The sequence below is a fragment of the Miniopterus schreibersii genome (genome assembly GCF_964146895.1).
Source record: "Miniopterus schreibersii genome assembly, chromosome: 14".
NCBI lineage: Eukaryota > Metazoa > Chordata > Mammalia > Chiroptera > Miniopteridae > Miniopterus > Miniopterus schreibersii.
This window is the reverse complement of record NC_138114.1, coordinates 50,617,539-50,636,591: the sequence shown is the minus strand read 5'-3', so window position 1 is coordinate 50,636,591 and position 19,053 is coordinate 50,617,539. Positions and strand designations below refer to the sequence as shown.

General features: G+C 41.8%; 1 protein-coding gene across 1 annotated transcript in view; it reads right to left on the bottom strand.

The window, feature by feature from the left end:
• The window catches only part of INPP5F (inositol polyphosphate-5-phosphatase F), a 57,727-nt gene extending 43,338 nt beyond the window's left edge, over positions 1 to 14,389 (bottom strand). The window contains exon 1 of the mRNA XM_081158258.1: positions 14,156 to 14,389. Coding sequence (XP_081014384.1) covers positions 14,156 to 14,252 — 97 coding nt within the window. The 5' untranslated portion in view covers positions 14,253 to 14,389. The remainder of the gene's footprint in view (positions 1 to 14,155) is intronic.
• Positions 14,390 to 19,053: the final 4,664 nt, after the last annotated feature.

Here is a 19,053-nt window from a genome sequence, read left to right as displayed (position 1 = left end):
ATGCACAGGCTTGGCGTGGAATGCTGCTCCCCACCCACTTCTGCCGGCTTTTCATTCCAGACTCAGAACAGGGGTCACTGACACATTCCCCCTTCCACCCACCAAGTAGAACCTGAGCAGGACTACCCTGAATCTTGCTCATATTTCCATCATAGCACCTTATTTTGGTTTAATGCACCTAATTACTAACTTGCCTGTCTCGCTGACTGAGCAGGAAGCTCATCAAGAATAGGAAGCTCATTAAGACCTACTCTAATCTAGCTTTATATCCCAGTGCACGGTACAGAGCAGGCTCCAAAATGCTGAGTGAACAAATGAACATATGATACAGAATGGAGTGGCAAGTTGAAGTCAGATAATTTGCTGTGATTCATAGTAGAAGGGTTCACTATTAAAGTGGCAAAGTTAAAGTCGTCTGTTCTATTTCAGATAAAGGCTTCCAGGCTGGCACAGGTAAAGTGACTGTCCAATACTACACGGCTTGTCAAAATCAAAACACCATTTCCCACTCTCAAGGCTCTTACTAACATACATCTAACACCATAAGTTTCCCTGCCAAATGTTCTCAGGTATAATATTCTCATTCTATTTTTATATGGGACTTTCGGCTCATCATCATCATTCCAGCTGCACAAGCTGAATCTGGGTAACATCCAAAATGCTTTTCTTCCTTACCGAGTCCTAATGATTCTATCCCCTCAATATATGACGAATGCTTCACTTCTCTCCATCCCAATGCCACTATCCTTGCCCAGGGTCTAGACTTCCCCAATCTGGATCATTAAAAAGCTCTTGTCAGCTCCAACAGCTTGCTTAACACATAAAAGGCATTCAAATATGTATTGAATGCAAAGAGGACTCCAGACAGTTTGGTTCTGCAGGCCTCTAAGGTAAAAGGCAGGGAGCTGCAAGAACTAGGCTGAAGAACTACAGGAGAACCAACTCGGGAGGACAGCAGACAGTGAACTCAGGAGCTGTTTCCTCCAGACAGGGCAGATTTGCATTTGAGACTGAACATCAGGGCCAGAGTGTAGAGGACCAGCATGATAGGTCAGGCCTAAAGCCAGAGATCCAGATAAGCGTGTGTACAAGGGCAGCCTGCAGCTGACTCTGGAACTGGAAGCCTGGGCAGAGTCTAGAGATATAGGCATGATGTGGGCAGAGCCAGAGTTCGGTGTCCCAGGTAAAGAGTCCTAGCTCCACTACAGTCTCTGAAGCCCTCTCAGCTTCCGTTTCCTCTCTTGTAAGTGGGTATCTCATCTAACTAATAGGGTTTTTATGAGGATTAAATGAGAGAATTATGTGGAAGTGCCCAGCACAATGTCTGGCACATAAATGTTCAATAACTTTTGGCTCACATTGGGAAATGTATACACATTTAAAATTCTAGGTTCTTACCACTCAGTAAATCTCTCCATAGATTTTTATTTCAAGGATCTACATATAGCTTAAAAAAAACCCAAAACTTCAATGTTTTTTACTTATTAAATCTTATGGTAAGGCCATAATTCCTGAAATCCTCCTCAGAGTAATAAATGTTTTATGAAAATCTCAGTATCTAGATATGTCCCCCAAATTTTTTCCTCTAATATGAAGCATAGATGTACAGCTCTGATGCAGCTCAAAACTAGGCATCCAGTTCCAGTCCCAGCAACCCAGTTCAGATCCAAATGGCAAATCAAGCATGACTGCCAGCTTCCTCCCCTCCTTTAAACCTCCCACAAGGGGTAGGGGCGGGGATCTAGTAGAGCCTAAAGGGAGGTAAAATTATGTTTGGGAAAAAGACATGGATATTGGTAAATTTTAGTTATGTATGTGAAAATAAGTACTGGGTTTTAAGTCTTGAGAAACCATGGAAGAATATAAATAGAATATGTAACTTTGAATCAGTAACAGAAAGGCACCTAACAAAAATTCAAGATATCCAATGGAAGACAGGAAAAGGTGATAGGAAAAAGGAAAAAAAAAGAAAAAAAGCACAATAAATGGAAAACAAGAATAAAAGATAGAAATAACTCCTAATATGCTAATAATTATAATAAATGTAAAGTTTCAACTAACCAATTAAAAAGACAATGAAGTCTCAGCCCCTCTCTCAGTTTATTTAATTCTATGCCTACTTTGTTTACCACTGTATACCTGTTGCCTAGCACAGTGTTTGACGCACAGCAGTCATTCATTCAATAGTTATTGAATCAATAAATGAGTAAAAATAAGCATGAAAGAACGAATCAGGAAATGGACTTCTATCAATTGCTTATTTTCATTAACTTTTAATAGGACTAACATCTTAAATTGTTATTGTTTTTCAACGAAGTCCTAAAACACCAGTCTTTGTTATGCAAGCACTTTTAATAACAGCATTTATCTTTTGATAAATATAATAAATGATGAACATGTGATTTCTCACAATGAAAGACTTACCTAAAAATTCAGGGAAATGATCTTAAAGTCCCCAACTGGTGCCCATGGTTTCTCATACCAATATAGAGACAAGAGACACAAGACAGTCGAGGAAGGTCTGAAGCAGGCAATGTAACCAGCACAAGAAAGAAGCTCAGTGTGTCTTTTTGAACTGATATGGTTTTGTTGCCATATCAGAACAGTGACTGGCGCAAAATAGATACTTCAAAATATATATGTATGCGTGTGTGTGTGTGTGTGTGTGTTTTAATCCTCCAAGGATATGTTTACTGATTTCAGAGAGAGAGAAAGAAAGATCGATATGAGAGAGAAACATTGATCGGTTGCCTCCCCATGTGCCCTGACCAGAGATCGAACCTGCAACCTAGGTATGTGCCCTGGCTGGGAATTGAACCCACAACCACCTTATTATGGTGAACCGGATGACACTTGAACCAACTGGACCATCCGGCCAGGGCTGTGTGCAATTTTGTTTTGTTTTTCAATCTGTTACTCCTCCTTAAGGAGATAGAAAAGTTGGCATAAGTAGATTCTGTACAGAGAAGATACGTAAGTGATATTAGTCTAAGCAAGTACATGTAGCAAGTACACTCAGTAATGCACAATGTCACCAATATTAATGGCTACTCTGGGGGCAGAAGGCACTGGGATGACAAAGAAAAGGCCAGTGGGCTTATACTATCCTTTCACAAAGAACAACCATGTAATTGATCTGCTCCAACAAGCATATTGCTATCTAATCTTTTCTTCAAAAAGTATATTCCAATGTGGTATACAGATTCAAAAGAGAAATGTTTGAAGTTTGCAAGTAGGTTTTAAAATTGAGGATTATCAAAGTTATCTAGTAAAAAGTAGAGTTGCTTACAAATCACAAAAGTATAGCATTTTACAAATAATGCCAATTTTTAATTAGTGAAATAATTAAAGCAACATATACCAAAAGGCATAAATATTTCATCATAAGCTCAATTGTTTGACCAATTTGGTCAACATTTCCAGGGTCATTTGGCAGTACATGGCTTCTATTTTCATATGCCCTCCTCTTCCTGGTACACAGAAAACAAGTGATTAAATACTGTGTGCCTGCAGAGAGTATGAGTCATTCATTCCAAGAGCCCACACTGACGGCACTCCCTCAGCCCAAGAACAACCCTGGGTTTTTCGAAGCTGCTGAAGTTTATGGGCAGTTTCACTTGTCTTAGGAAAGAAAAAGGTGCCAGGGTATGCATAAATAATCAGACCCAAGTTTCATTTCCTGCTGAAGACAATGGATATTATTGGTCTGAAAAGATAATCACTAAAGTCAAACAGAGGAGTAAAAGGGTTCTAAATTGAGGAACTGAAAGTTCCAACTGTTAGCTCCTTCGTGCTTCAGCTCTCAGAATTTAATGTGGCCAGGAAAACAGATAAAGAAATAATTTCATTCAGGTGCCATCTTAAAAATGCAAAATTTGATAAATTTCTTTGATCTCTCTAATGGTGATGATTCTCCCGCATTCAGCAAGTTAAAAAGCTAATCTAATTTATAAGTTCTAGCAGCTGGTGATTTCCCAGTGCGAACTCCATCTCAATGGTAGCTCATTCTAGCTATTCAAGATCATAATTGTTTATAAAATACTGATGCCTCCTGGGCCCCACCCCTCAGGGAGTCTGACTCAATTGGTTGGGGTGGGGCCCTAACATAGGTATTTTGTAAAGCTACTCCAGGTAATTCTAATGCACAGCCAAGATGAGAATTACAGCAGTCTCCCCGTAACCGCAGATAGTACAGAATCCTATATTTACTATATTTTTTCTATACATACATACCTATGATAAAGTTTAATTTACAAATTAGGCAATTTCATTGACAAAAGATTCATTCTTATCATAGATCTTAGCAACCTCAGCATACGATTTTTTCGTTCCGTATTAAGTGGAGAATTTTCACCTTTTCACTTAAAGGAAGCAATTTACAGTTTCTTTGGCATATCTGAATTGTCCACAACACGACTCCTATGCTTTGTGGCCATTATTAAGTAAAAATAAGGGTTCTTTGCAAGACCTCGACAGTCCATCTGATAACCAACACGGCTACTAGGTGACTAAAGGGCAGGGACAGTATGAGATTTCATCACACCACTAACAGTGTGCAATTTAAAACTTATAAATTATTTCTGGAATTTTCTATTTAATATTTTCAGACCTCAGCTGACTGGGAGTAAACAAAACTGAGGAAAGGGAAATGTTGGATAAGGGGGGATCTACTGTATGGATCTAAGTGATCATAAGTTACTGGGTGAAACTTGCATGAGTAAGTTTAGTTTTATTATTTTTTTAAATATGTCTTTATTGGTTTCAGAGAGAGGAAGGGAGAGGGAGAGAGAGATAGAAACATCAATGATGAGAGAGTCATTGATCAGCTGCTTCCTTCACACCTCTGACTGGGGACCGAACCCAGGTATGTGCCCTGACTGGGAAACCTCGATCTCCTGGGTCATAGGTTGATGCTCAACCGCTGAGCCACGTTGGCTGGGCAAGTAAGTTTGGTTTTATCCTATCAGTCTGATTCAAAGATGATACCTGTGCCCGGCCAGGCGTGGCTCAGTGGCTGAGCATCAACCTAGGATCCAGGAGATCGCGGTTTGATTCCCGGTCAGGGCACATGCCCGGGTTGTGGGCTCAATCCCCAGTCAGGGGTGTGCAGGAGGCAGCTGATCAATGACTCTCTCATCATTGATGTTTCTATCTCTCTCCCCCTCTCCCTTCCTCTCTCTGAAATCAATAAAGAATATTATAAAAAAAAACCAAAAAGCAAAAAACAAAGATGATACCTGTGCCATGTACAACCTTAAACTCTTTCATGAAATAAAGTACCATAAAATACATACAGATCTCATAATATAGTGAGCTGGCATAGAAGCTGGTCTAAACTAGTATAAAGAAATATATTTCAAAAGTAACCCTAAGAATACTTAAAAGATGAGATATACTATCTAGGAAGGGGACCTTAAGAATATCTAGACTTTTCTATTAAAACAGGCATCTAATTATAGTGCAGCAAAGGGCCACAAAGTTTGGTCATGATCATGAAGGATATTAGAAATTGGTTTTTAAACTCTACACTATCTACACTAAAAATTGTTGATTCTTTATCTGAAGCATAAAGTCCTAATAATCACATTTCAAGAAAGACCCAACGCAACTCAAAAAAGAACAGAGGATAACTAAAGAAAGGTCAAAACATAATTAGGCCCTGGGAAAACCTAATGGATAAATATATAATATTATGAGCGATTATAGTACATTTAGAGTAACAGTATAGCAGATGCATGTTTACAAGACATGGTTTGGGAATAAATGAAGGGAAGTACAGTTTAAATCACAATTTTCCAAACTCATTACCTAAAGGAGACTGAAATATAACCAGTTCAAACAGGGATTAGATAAATCTTTGGATAATAAATTCATAATGCATCACCCAAGAAACATAACAGTGTGTTTAAATATATCTTTCAACTTCTGCTCTCCCAAAAAACTGTCCTTTGATATAACTTTCAGAAATAGGATTCCGAGAGCAAAGTCAAAGCACAGCCGAACAATTGGTATTTTCCTTTCCTCATTTTAGCGCTCTTAAAACAAGATGCATAAAATTAGCACTTCCATCATTAAATAAGTGCAGCCTTTCTCCCAGCTGGTGCTTAAATAATTTCCTGGCTTTCCCTGAAAACTTTGTTCAAAACTAACTTACTCTCTTCCATCTAGGATTATCTGCATAGTGGTTCTGCCACCACAGGTCCTCACCAACAAAAAGCTCTGCCTTCAAACCCACCATGAGATCAAATGAAGAACTCTACTAGATCAAACAATCACCACTAAAGAGTGGAAGAACCTGCACTATTTCAGTCTGGCCAGTTAGGCACTAGTCATCCTCATAAACTTCTGTTTTGTTCTGTTTTGTTGTTTTGAGTACCCAATTAGAATGAAGGCATTGAGCATACAAAGAGTTGTTTCTGGCAAGACAAAAAAAAAAGTCCATGAAATCCATACATGCACAGAGCCTGTTTCTTCCCGGGCTTTCAACTCTTACAGAGAGAAACTACCACAGACTACTTACAGCTGCAAGAAACTTCACAGAATCAAGTAAAAGAACACCTTTCTTCCCATTTTCATTATTAGAAAAAAATATCTTTACCATCTTGGAAAAACAAAAACACAATGAGACCTCGAACTTCAAGACCCGGCTCAAATCTTCCACAGAACTCTGTCTTACATAGCTCTATCCCAATATCCGTCACTCTAGAATCCTGTGTATGTCTCTCCCCTATTGGACCACATCCTCGGCTAGGGTAGACAGTATTTATGACCATCTTTTCACTTTGACACAATGCCCAGCAGACAGGTCTTCAATAAATGTTTGTTGAAAAAATAAATAAATTACTTCACAGAAATTCAGCCTTAATATATTTGGAAGGAGAAAGAAATAGAATACTAAGTTAGTTAGAAGGGGGAGGTGGGGCTGCTTCTTTGAGATGAAGGAATTTTTGAAAGGTACAAAGGAGAATAAATGCAATAGCTACTAGAAAAGGAGAGACAAATCCTGTAAGTCAAGAAGCACAACTGCCCAGAAGGGAGGCTGGCAAACTATAACTCTGCCATCACAGCTACACCCCGGAGGGGAGAAAAACATTTATATCTGTCATAAAAGCAATATACAATGATACTGTGAAGCATCAGTATTATACATGTGAACTACTAAAATTAAAAGCATATGGCATGTTTAAAATTTCCTAACATTTCAGTATGATGTTATGATTGCTTCAAATTGTATATATTGACCATTGTGGAGCTGTGGAATTTGAAGTTCAGTGTAAATGAAAGCTGATTCAAAGGATAAGATTTAGGAAGAAAGTTAATGTATTTTTAAGTAACCCACTGTCAAGTTGAAGACACGCAAAGTTAAACCTGAAAAAACCTGAAATCAAAATAAAGTAACTTAAAAGAAAAACACCAAAGAACACTGACCTAAAATCAACCTGTATTTAATTCAGCCAGTCTTACCAAAGAAAGCAGGCAGGAGTGGATGCTTTTTCTGAATGAGCAGTTCCTTTAAGGGTCTCACAGCAACCAGAAAGTGAGTCATTCTAACAGAGCATGGGATTTAATTAATATACTACCAGTATGTGCTGTGATAGTACTACAATGCTAAATGTTCAGTGTTTATCTTCACTTTTAAAATACTATTTATACATTATTACGTAAGATTACCAACAACTACTGATAATAAAATAAAAATCTCTATTTTGTTAAACATACTCTAATTCAAATGTTCTTTTCAGTTCAATTATGGTCATCTGACACATAATGATTATGACTTAGACCAGCTAACAGGTAATTATTTATTAAAGGTTCTACGACATTGCTACTACTTCTCAGACTTGTCTTTGCAAGGCTAGATTTTAAAAGGTGATATTTTAAAACATATTTGAATAGGAATAGAACAATTAACAAAAACAGCATCTGCACAGAGAGATATTAATATAGCTTATAAAGATCTAATATTTAAATCCCCATAAAAACCACACTAAGGTTAGACTATGGCTTTGAGAATTCACGGAACCAATAGATAGCACAGCCAAACTAGTTTGATTTTTCCAATAGTATCTATCTGCAAATACAACAGCTCATTTTGTCGTAAGTCACAAGGACCAAAATCATTAACAAAAAACTTTTTTTTAGTATAAGAAAAATAAGAATGTCTTTGGGTCCCATTTATTTTCATTCAAAAAGAGAACAAATTTACTGAACCCCAGACTTAAAAGTTAGATACCCCCCTTTACCGAATAAAATGAGAAATGAGCACGTTTTTTTAGTTGGTAAGAGAGGCAGTGCTCTAGCCTTCTATTCTTACGTTTTCCATTTAATCCTCCCAACAATCTCTTTGCTGCTCAAGGAACAGTGGTTGACCAGGGACTAGAATTATTTCAATTCGTTCAACACAGTGTTTACAGAAGACCTGTTGTGGGCCAGGTGCTAGGGATATGGTGACAAACCTACATCTCCTCCTCCTGGCTTGGAATGAGACAGGCTGGGCAGGTAGGACAAGGGGAAGCCATGTTGTTGGGCATCCTGGAGCAGCACCAGAGCAGCCAGGTTGCCGAAAGACTAAGCTGTCAGGACACCTGGATGCTCTACCCTAAAAGGCCTTTCTACCTCCTCTCCTCTGAAGCTAGCCTTTGCCAAGTCGTGGTCTCTGTTGGCTATGGTCTGGTCAGAGCACAGCATCTAGGAGCCAGTGACTTCCCCTCTTTGAAGGTAGTTTTCCTAAAGACTTTTTCTCAACCATTCCTGCTCTGCTTCATACACTGTGAAAAGATGCCTGTGAAACTGGATCTAGGACTCTTGCAAAGCTAGACTGAGAAAGGCGTCAGGTTGCTCATCACAGGCTGAAATAGTTCCCATCCAGTACATATCAATGTTTCTGCACAAAGATCTACCCTATATCTATTCCCTTCCCAAACTGCAGATGTTCTAAAAACTTAAGAAGAGAAACCTGATAAACTGACCGTAACTGGAAAAACAACTAGTCAATCTATTACATAACAACATTCCCTGTAACTATAGAAATTAATTTTGCAAGGAGTCAAAGAACCAACTGGTAGTCCCAATATCAACCTTTTCCTTCTGTACAGATCCTCCCTCAGTGTATGTGCTTTGACATGAGAGGCTATTTGATTCTCTATTTAGGCTATACTATAATGATTATGACAGCTACAGATACACTTCAGATATTATCCATAAAAATATAAATCCTGTAACTTTGTAGTCAAGAAGGCAGAAAGGTTTAGAAAACATTTTTTGTCAGTATTGAGGGATATCTGGCTTTGGAGTCACATACTGAGTTAGAAGCCCATCTCTCTCCCTCTTAACTCAGTGAACTTGGACAAATTACCTCTCTGTGCCTCAGTCTCCTCATCTGTGAAATAAGGGTAATGATAAAATCCTCTTCCTGAGGTTTGTGGGGATGAGATGCAACAGTACATATAATGAGCTCAGAGCAATATCTGGTTTCAGAAAAATGCTCAATAAATAAAAGCTGTTGTTGTTAGCTACTACTATTAATCTCAGTTTACAAGGCAAACAACAAAATATGTTCAAAAACTACCCTCAATCTGTAAAACCTAATTCCAAAAATTGTCATCTGCCCCCTTAGAAAGACCCTGTCTTTCTTTTTTTCAGCCCAAGAAGGGAGAAAAAAACTTCGGAAAGATGAGTCTTTTCTATCTTGCATGCATAAAAATAAATGTTCATAAAAATAAACATACAGACATGTTCAATCCAACCATTAGACTATTAGAAACATAAAATATGGGGTAAAAAGTAGTTCAGGTTATAAAAACTGGTAAGCTATTTGAAAGAAACTGCAGGATAAAGACACTAGAAAAAACCTGGTTATTCAACAATGACAAAAAAAGATTTTTACAATATATTTAATAATTATTTTTTTAATTGAAATGTGTGATTATATTCAGTGGTGGTAGTCTGTGATTATTTAGCAAATGTGGATTTTTTTAAAGTTCAAAGTCTCTTTTTTACTCAATACCAAATGACACAAAACTCTAAAAACTGAGTAGTTTCATAAACTATGATCCTGAAAAGATAAAAAGTTTTATGTGGATTTCAATTCCATAACTATAATTTCTCATTCAAAAAAAGTTAACTTCATATGACACACTAAGAATAATTTTACTATCCAAAAAATAACTCTAAGAAGAAGAGAAACACTTTTTTTACATTTCTATGAATTCTGATAGCTAGTATCCCCAAAATACTCACTGGTATTCATCAGAGTACCACCTCTCTCTCCAGTTTACAGGTCTATGAATATTATGTGTATAACAGATGCTTTAACATCTTTTTGTGGTCACTCAGTCTCAAATAGTATGAAGCATTAGGCAGCAGTAAATTATATAACACCATCATACAGACAAAGACACAAGGACTAGTAGAAGCAATTTGAAGACTGAAGAGGTAAGACCAAATCACCCTTCCCCAACAGTGGACTGTATTATATTCCTTTTAAAGTTTACAATCCTTACTCTCAGATAGTAAAACTCCACTCTCAGGAAGAATGTTTATACAGGGCTTTATCATTTTCCCTGGTAGAAAATAAAACAACCTAAATATTTTTCTCTAGTGGTCACCTTCCAACAGACATAAGCATCCACCAAAAAGCAATGCTACAGGCCACTTACTACCCTTAAAAAAAATGAAAACCTCAGCCCTGGCTGGGCGACTCAGTTGGTTGGAACATCAAAAGGTTGCAGGTTGAATTCCCAGTCAGGGAACATACCTAGGTTAAGAGTTCAATTCCTGACCAGAGTGCATACGGGAGGCAATGATCACACTGATTCTAAGAATCAATAAAAACATATCCTCCAGTGAGGATTTAAGAAGAAGAAAACATCAGAAAAAATAACAATAGTCTCAAGTGTTTAACTAGAAGAAAAAAAATTGAAAAAAATTAATGTTAAAGAAAATAAGGAATACAAAGATTTTTTTTAAAGGTGATGCTAAATCAGATAGAAAAAAAAACACAAGTGGAAATGTACCTTGCCTCATATTTATTTCCTGACCCAGCTAGAGATTTTCCATCCCAATTAGAAGATATTCAAATGAGTAATAAGCATAAGAGAACATCCTATTTTTATGGCAATGGTATTACTAAGAGAAAACGTGGACTTAAATTTAATTCAGCTCTACTCAACCTAAAATGCTTTCTGGGTCCTTAGCACTCTAGAGCCCAGAGATACCAAGATGAGTCAAGTATGGCCCTTGCCTTGGGAAACACACTGTCCCCTGAGGTAAAATTAAGGAAACTACTCTTACACGATGCAGTAAGGGCTATAATCAAAGTGTGTACTGTGTATAAAGCACCTGGAAACACAATAATGAGTTTATTGTGACCACAATTCTGCCCCAGGAATTCGGGCTCGGGTGAGCACATGTCTGAGCTAGATCTTACAGAATAAACTAGGTGGGAAAAGAGGCTGAGAGTAACAAACATTCCAGGATAAGGAGATGATCATTTTAACCTTAAATAGCAAAGCTGACTCTTCTGATGTCTCTAAGAAAAAGGAAAGTCCTCATTCAGGTTGTTCAATAGCCATAAACATAAAAACCACAATGCCCTCTGGAAAAGATAAGGACTTGGTCAGTAATCTATTCAGCTGAATAATCAATTGGAAATAATCACAGATTATAAATGCTTTCATTAGAAACAAGAGCAAACCTGGCCATAAAAGCAGAGGGAAAAGGTCTAATAAAATGGAGAGAATTTTAAATGATTCTATAGAAAAAGCACTTATCCAATTAAAATACAATTATTAATAGCCATTCTTTAAAAAGGATCTTAAGTACTGGATGGGACAAACTATTTGGTAAAGTGCATGGGATTCTTTATTCACTGGCTATACTTGAACACCTGAAGATCAAAACAGAGGCGGTTACTTCTGAAGTATAATGGCCTCTTCCTTTCTCTAGAGTTTCGGTCTACTTCAGTCTGTGGCTGCCTGCATCCTAAGAAGTGAGATAAATGTAACTGCAAAGGCTACAGCCATTTTATGTAGAAAAAAAAAGTTTTTAATTTGCCTTCTGAAGTGGACTTTGGATATTTAAACAGTAACTCAAACCACATGGCTTAATCCAAAATCTAGGCCCAGGTTACCCTGTGGATATTCCTTAAAGGCTCAAACCTGTGGCTCATTTGAGCTTCTTTAGCTCAGAAGTAGGGGTTTAAGTATGTTTCCACAGAAAGGTAAGGCACTAGCCAGCATCCTAGAAGAGACTGACTTCACTTGAGGGGAGTAACTTATCCCCAAGCAACCATTGATAGGAGAGCGTCCCAGGTATAAGAACTGAACACAAACCAAACACAGTGACAAATAATTCACCTACTGAGAGGACTCTTGTGACTGTACCTTGTTCTATGTAATTCCACCAGCTTGGTTCACCTCTGTCAATCTTAGGGGCTAAGAGAAGGGTGGCCCTAGAAATGGAGACAGCCCAGTCCACCCCATTTATACATGCCTCAATTCACTGCCCAAACATACAGATGACTACCTAGGGATTTCCTGAGTGTTTTTCATGAAACACATGATGTCAATTCCTGTCCTCCAAGACGTACACTGAACAAACTGCATTGTTTTAAAAAAATTTTTTCATTATGTACAACAACTAAAAAGCCCAACCCTCATTTTATAGTTGAAAGAAATGAGGCATGGAAAAGTGTTGTCCCATGAGTTGGAGATGATCTCAATTTCCATCCAGCTGTAAATAATCTAAAAGGTCGGCTCTTTGACCGCTTGGGGAGTTCTGCAATCTACTTTTCTTCAAGCTAAACTTGGAGCCTTACCCAAACTTTGGGGGTGGGGTTAAGGGGTCCGGGGAGAGAGCCAGGCAAATGGTCAAATCGGGGGAAAACAGAGAAAAGAGAATGAATGGAGACTGGCCAAAATTAGCCTATCGACAACAACGTCTGTCCCAAGATCATCAAGAACCTTATCTGGGTGCAGTAGTTTCTCCTCCATTCTGAATAGAGGAAATAGTACGTAACAGTAAGAAAATACGCCCAGAGTCTGGGAAAAAATAAGTTATCCACCGCTCTAGCAAATCAACTAGCAGGCCTTCAAAAGAAAGCGGCGACACCAGCCAGAAAGTGTTCTGGGGCCAGCTCCACTCTGTGACCTCAGGCCAGTGACTCAACCTTTCACACCTGCGTCCTCACCTGCTGTTGGGAGATCAAGGACCACGTCCTGGGAAACCATCCTGTAAATGGTAGCTGCTGTGATCTGAAAAGCTCATTTGGATCTTTTATGCTTTTCGATTCACACCATGTTTAATTCCTTTGTCGAGGTTACAGACGAGAATTACAAGTAAATTTGACATGCCCTATTTCTTTATTCTTTCACTTCTAAAGTGAAAGATGTCTGAAGTGATTAGGGAAAAACCTGACAACCTCAGAGGGGGAGGCGTTGCCCGGCCGGCTGCACTGTCATCCCTCCTGGGCAGGGGCTGCCGGCTAACCCACGGCTGTGAACTAGTTCTCCCAACGCAAACCCACCCTGTGGACTCCGGCATCTCCTGACAGCTTCTCTGACGCCCAAACGTGGGCCCACAATACATTCTGTATCGCACAGGACTGAATCACACAAAAATATTAGAAGCTCAACATTACAACAGTTTAATTGTGATACTACAAAGAAAAGGTGCTTTAAATCGGGTGCCTATGGGGTAACCAGAATGAATCACGCCTCTAAAAAGGGACCAAAAACGTGTTAACGGGGAGAGAAGCTCCGACAGCACGTCCCACCGAACTGGGATCACTTCTGGCCTGAGGCCGGGATTCGAACCCAGAACCTGTCGCAAGGCCGTGTCAGGGCCTTTAAGGCCGAGGGGGGGGGGTGCTTGCTCGAACTTCCCGCTGGGAGCCGGCGCGGTCTGCTCTCCCCGGGATGCGGAGCGGACCCGACCGGAGGCGCCCGCGAGGGACGAGGGTCGCCGGCCCTTTGTCCCCGCAGAGGGGCAGGGGCGAGGCGAGCGCTCCCGTCAGGAAATTATGACAGCTCGCGGCTCGCCCGCCCGCCGCCGAGGCCGCAGGCGGAGGGGCCCGGCCGCGCCCTCCCGTGCCCCCCGCCCCGCCCCGCCCCGCCCGGGCCCCGGGCCCGGGGTGACCCCGCGCCGCCGGACTCACCGGGTCGGAGCTGGAGGCCGCCATCGCGGCGGCTGCACCACAGCGCGCGTTCGCCCTGCTGCAGGATGTAGTGGTCCTTGGCTTGGAAGAGCTCCATGCCGCCCGGGCGCCGAGGGCGGCGGCCCGCGGGGCGCGCGGAGCGTCCTCGTCAGCCGGGGCCGCCAGAGCCCGCGCCCCGCCGAGCCGCGGCCGAGGGAGCGCCGCCGCTGCCCGACCCGCGGGAGAACGCGCCCCGGAGGCGGCGCCGGCGGCTGGGGCCGGGAGGCCGCTCCCCGGCTCCGCCCCTCCCCGGCCCCGCCCCTCCGGCCCCGCCCCGGCTCCGCTCAGGCTCCTCCCCCGGCTCCTGCCCAGGCTCTTTCCCCGCGGGCTTCCCCGTCCGCCCTTTCCCGCCGCTCGGGTCTCCTCCAGCTTCTCGCGGGTTTCCTCCCGGGCTCCTGCCCCCCCGCCGCCCCGGGGTCCCCCAGCCCCCGCTTCGGCCTCCCCGCCTCCCCTCCCCTCCCGCCTTCCCGCCCGCGGCGGACGCGGGCCCCGCGGGGGTGGCTGAGCCCGGCGGGCCGTCTTCCTCCCCCGGGCCTGGGAGCCGAAGCGCACTCCCGGGCCCTCCGCCCCTTGCTGGCGGGTTATCCGTTCCTTCCGGAGCCCAGAGGAAAGCCGGGCCGGCCTCCCAGATGCCGCTCGGAAGCCCCCGCTTCCCGGAGGCCCGGGCGCCGCGCCTCCCGAGTGGAGCCCAGGGCCGGGCTGGGGCGGGAGGGGAGGGGAGGGGAGGCGGCCCCCGGGCTCGGCCCCCGCAGGGCTGCCTTGTTTGGGTGCTTCCCCCTAGAACCCTAGACGCTTGAGCGCAGCAGGCACCCCCGTAAGTGCACACCCAGGGGGAGCCTGTAACAGCAGCAAATACACAGGTGTCAGTAGCCCAGGGCTCTGAACGGCGGGGAGGAAGGAGCAAAGCTCAGGCGCTATTGTGTCCCGAATTGGGCAGGGTGGATCCTAGAAGAGACTTGAGAAAAGAAGTCAGTTAATGAAGTGGAAGGGGTCTAGTTTGGCGAGGGTAAGACAGTGGAGAACCTCAGGAAGGAGGAAGCCCTGAGTGCCTTTGAGCTGCCCCCTTAGGAGGCCAGGCTGCTTCTTGAACAGAATTGCGCTGGAGGCAGGCCCCGGGGGGGGGGGGGGGGGGGGGGGGGTCCAAGCCCAGCTCCAGGTGTAATCTACCTGGATGATTTGGGGAAGGTCTTTTGGTCTCAGGTGGTGGTTGAACCAAACGACCTTTAATTACACTCCCAGCTTCACAGATCAGGGAGCCTTTCTACTCCTATCTCCTGCCTTTTCTAATAGCTAGATGCACACTGCTCTCTCCCTCCAAGTACATGCTTGACTGGCGCAGGTAGAGCCCTGGCCCCGCTGGGCAGAATCAGTGAAAGAGGAGATATTCTGTCCTTGGCAGATACCATGTCTCCAGCCGACTGCCTCAGCTGCTTGCCTGCCAGGTGTTCCTAACCTTGAAGCTTCTCCACCCCCTGGCTGTCTCCCCGGCCTCCTCGCTCTCTTCCAGCTCCCTAATTCAAGGCCACCCTGCCCTTGAATGGTGTCGCCCAGGTTATGGTGGAAAGTTGGTGAAGCTGTTCTGTTTTTTAGACATGAATGACCATCATACATATTATACATCTTTTCCATGTATGGTATATTTATACTAATTTAAGTATGCTCAGTAGAGTGTTAGGTTTATTATTTGTCTCTGAGATTTGGGGGTTCTGATTAGACTCTAGTATCCTCTGGTGCAACTTGACTTCTGACATCATCTCCTATCACACTTGACCACAGTCTTGTATGTTGTTTGTCTATAAGAACTTTCTTCAGTCTTGTTTGTATATGAGAAGTCTCCCAAAGGAGAGATTTTAAAAAATGTATGTATTCTGCCTGCCAGGAGGCTGCTGGTTTCTTAGGTCAGCAGTCGGTGCAGTTAAGGTGCCCAAGGCACTCACAAGCCAAATTTTTACATTTGGCCGGTCATCAGCCAATTTCTCATGGATTTTTCTGCCAGTAAACTTGTGCCGTCTCCTATAACTTCATCAGGGACAACTGGAGATTGTAATTACAACTTTGGAGCACTTAGGAATATATAAAATTATATGAAATTATCTGAGAAACTACCATAGAACAAAAAGAGGAAAGTCCCTCAGAGACCATCATGTTGGTCTAAAAGAGATCCCTTTGTTCAATGGAGAAGGCCATCTCTCCTTCATTCTGTACTTTGGGGGTTAAAAAATACTGGCTTTTTCGTTGTATGTCCTGATAATGTTGTCAAGGACCCAAGTTATTGTTTAAACCAGATATAATAAATCTTTCGTGTATGTGTGAGAGAGAGAGGAAAAATGAAATGTGTTTTCTGAATCTAATCTCCTTCCCGAGGGAATATAAATTAGCCCTTTACAATGATAATTTCATATTTGTCTAAAGCCAGCAGTTTCTCCTTCCTTTCTGTTATGCACATATTTGTCAGTTTAAAAAAGACAAGATAGTTAAGAAACTAGATCTAAATAAGCTAATTTGAAAAAAATGTCCAAGGTATACCGTTAAATAGAAGAAGTTCAAATTGCAGAATAGTATTTTTAAGTATTCCAGTTGCATTTTTTTAAAAAAACTAAATTTATTGCTTAATAAAATTATGTACGTTTCAGGGGTACAATTCTACAATACTTCAGCTGTACATTATATTGTGTGTTCACCATCCCAAGTCCCATCTGCATTTTTTAAAAGGAGAGGGTGGGAGAGACTGTTTTTATATGCCCAGAACATTATGAAACAAAACACTGGGAAGTGTGGTTACCTCGGAGAGATGTGGCAGCTGGAGGCAATCAGGAATGCAGGGAGAGTAGAACCTTTTCCTTTTCCTTTTCCTTTTATATTCCTATATACCGTTTTGATTTTTATAACCAGGTACTTTTTAATACTTTAAACTTTTTCTAAAGGTGCAGGTTAGTGTGGTCTTTGTCAGCTTCCACCATAGTGTACTGTGGCCAGGGCCAAAAAGTGCAGAAGGGAATGGTGGAGCCCGTGAAACTCACCTTCAGACACTTACAGAACAGATCTAGGATTGGGGTGTGGCTTTATGAGCAAGCGAACATGGGACAGAGGGCTGTATCATTGGTTTTGATGAGGATATGAACCGCGTAGTAGATGATGCAGAAGAGGTTCATTCTAGAACAAAGTCAAGAAAACAACTGGGTCAGATTATGCTAAAAGGAGATATTACTCTGCTCCAAAGTGTCTCCAACTAGAAATGACTAATGAAGTGAGAAACTGTTGAGAAGGCAATACAGGTTGTATTTTTTTAGGTGTCATTTGTTGGGAGCAGTTTCTATACATTTTTTCATATAGCTTTGTATCACTAGATGATGATAAATACTGTGGGGTTGCTTTTATTAAATAAATATATATACTAGCTTTGTGTGTGTGTGTGTGTAAAACTCATTCTTTCACCACAACCAAAAACATATGTTTAGGTTACTTATTACCTAAGGATCTAGAACCTTTTGCCTTGACAAGCCAGGAGTCCCAGGCCTGGCTGTTTTTATTCTTCATACGCTGCTTAATATTTTTGAGATTTTCTAACACCTTCAGTGCTCTCAAAGTGAGGCAGAGTTAAGTACATAAGCCATCTTTCTGCTCTGTAGACTCTTTAAAATGGAGTGTCAGAAACAGAGCTGTTGTTTTTCTTTAGCACCTTTCTAAACCACAGGGGTGGCTGCGGCCTGTTCTTTCTCTCTGCCATTTGCAGTACTCAGGCTCATGGCCTGCTGGGGTCTGTACCATCGCAAATCAATAACAGTGGCCAAAATGCCTTGTGTTAGATAATCACCTTAGAGATTTTTCAAAGAATGCTTTGTACTGCATCAGAAAACAACAGGTGGAATTACTCCTGTAGAAACTTGGTACATTCTTGGAAAAATTGCCCAGATCTTAAGCCCATTGTTTCTTCTCCTGATTAAAGAAAAATATTATCTCAGTGTTTCACCATTTTGTAAGAGCAACCCTTAGTTTCAAGGAAATATAGGGTTTGAGTTTTCCTAACACTGCTCCATCCTTTCTCTCAATTTTACAGCAATTCTTCAGTGAGCCAGAGGAAGCACCTTGAAGGGTGTGTGGTGGGGAAAGGGTGTTTGGATGAGCAAAGGGAGTGGGGGGAACGTGGGGAGGGGGAGTGAAGAGTGGAATGTGATTTGCAGTCTCCAAGAAGGTGTTTTTAACAAGGCCCATGGTGTGCAACCAGAGACCAGCTGCAAAGGTGGCAAATATATTTTTAAAATTTGGCCCTCACTAATTTTAGGATTAGACTGCTCTTGCTGCCTCTTGAATATGATGAGATACTAACAGTTAAATTGCCTGCAAATTATGCATCATTTCTCATAGTTTTTCTCATTGATATTCTATGATTTAATCAAGTCAGGTTCTAGGTTGTAGGGATGATGCTTATAAAGCTACAATGCAAAGGGTTTGGTCCAGGGCAGAATTGAAATTTTTAAAAGATCATTCCATACAATTAAAAATAATTTGAGAAAACACAAGTCCTTTGTGTGTGTTTCCCCATAAGATTTCTTTTAAAAAAAAATCTTATTTCTTGCCTGGCCGGGCGTGGCTCAGCAGTTGAGCTTCGACCTAGAATCCAGGTGATCGGGGTTCGATTCCCGATCAGAGTACATGCCCAGGTTGCAGGCTCGATCCCCAGTCGGGGGCGTGCAGGAGGCAGCCGATCCATGACTCCCTCATCATTGATGTTTCTATCTCCCTCTCCCTCTCCCTTCTTCTCTCTGAAATCAATAAAGATATATATATATATTTTTAAAAATCTTATTTCTTTTCTCCTCACCATTGCCCTCACACAGCACAGATGCTCCCATACATCT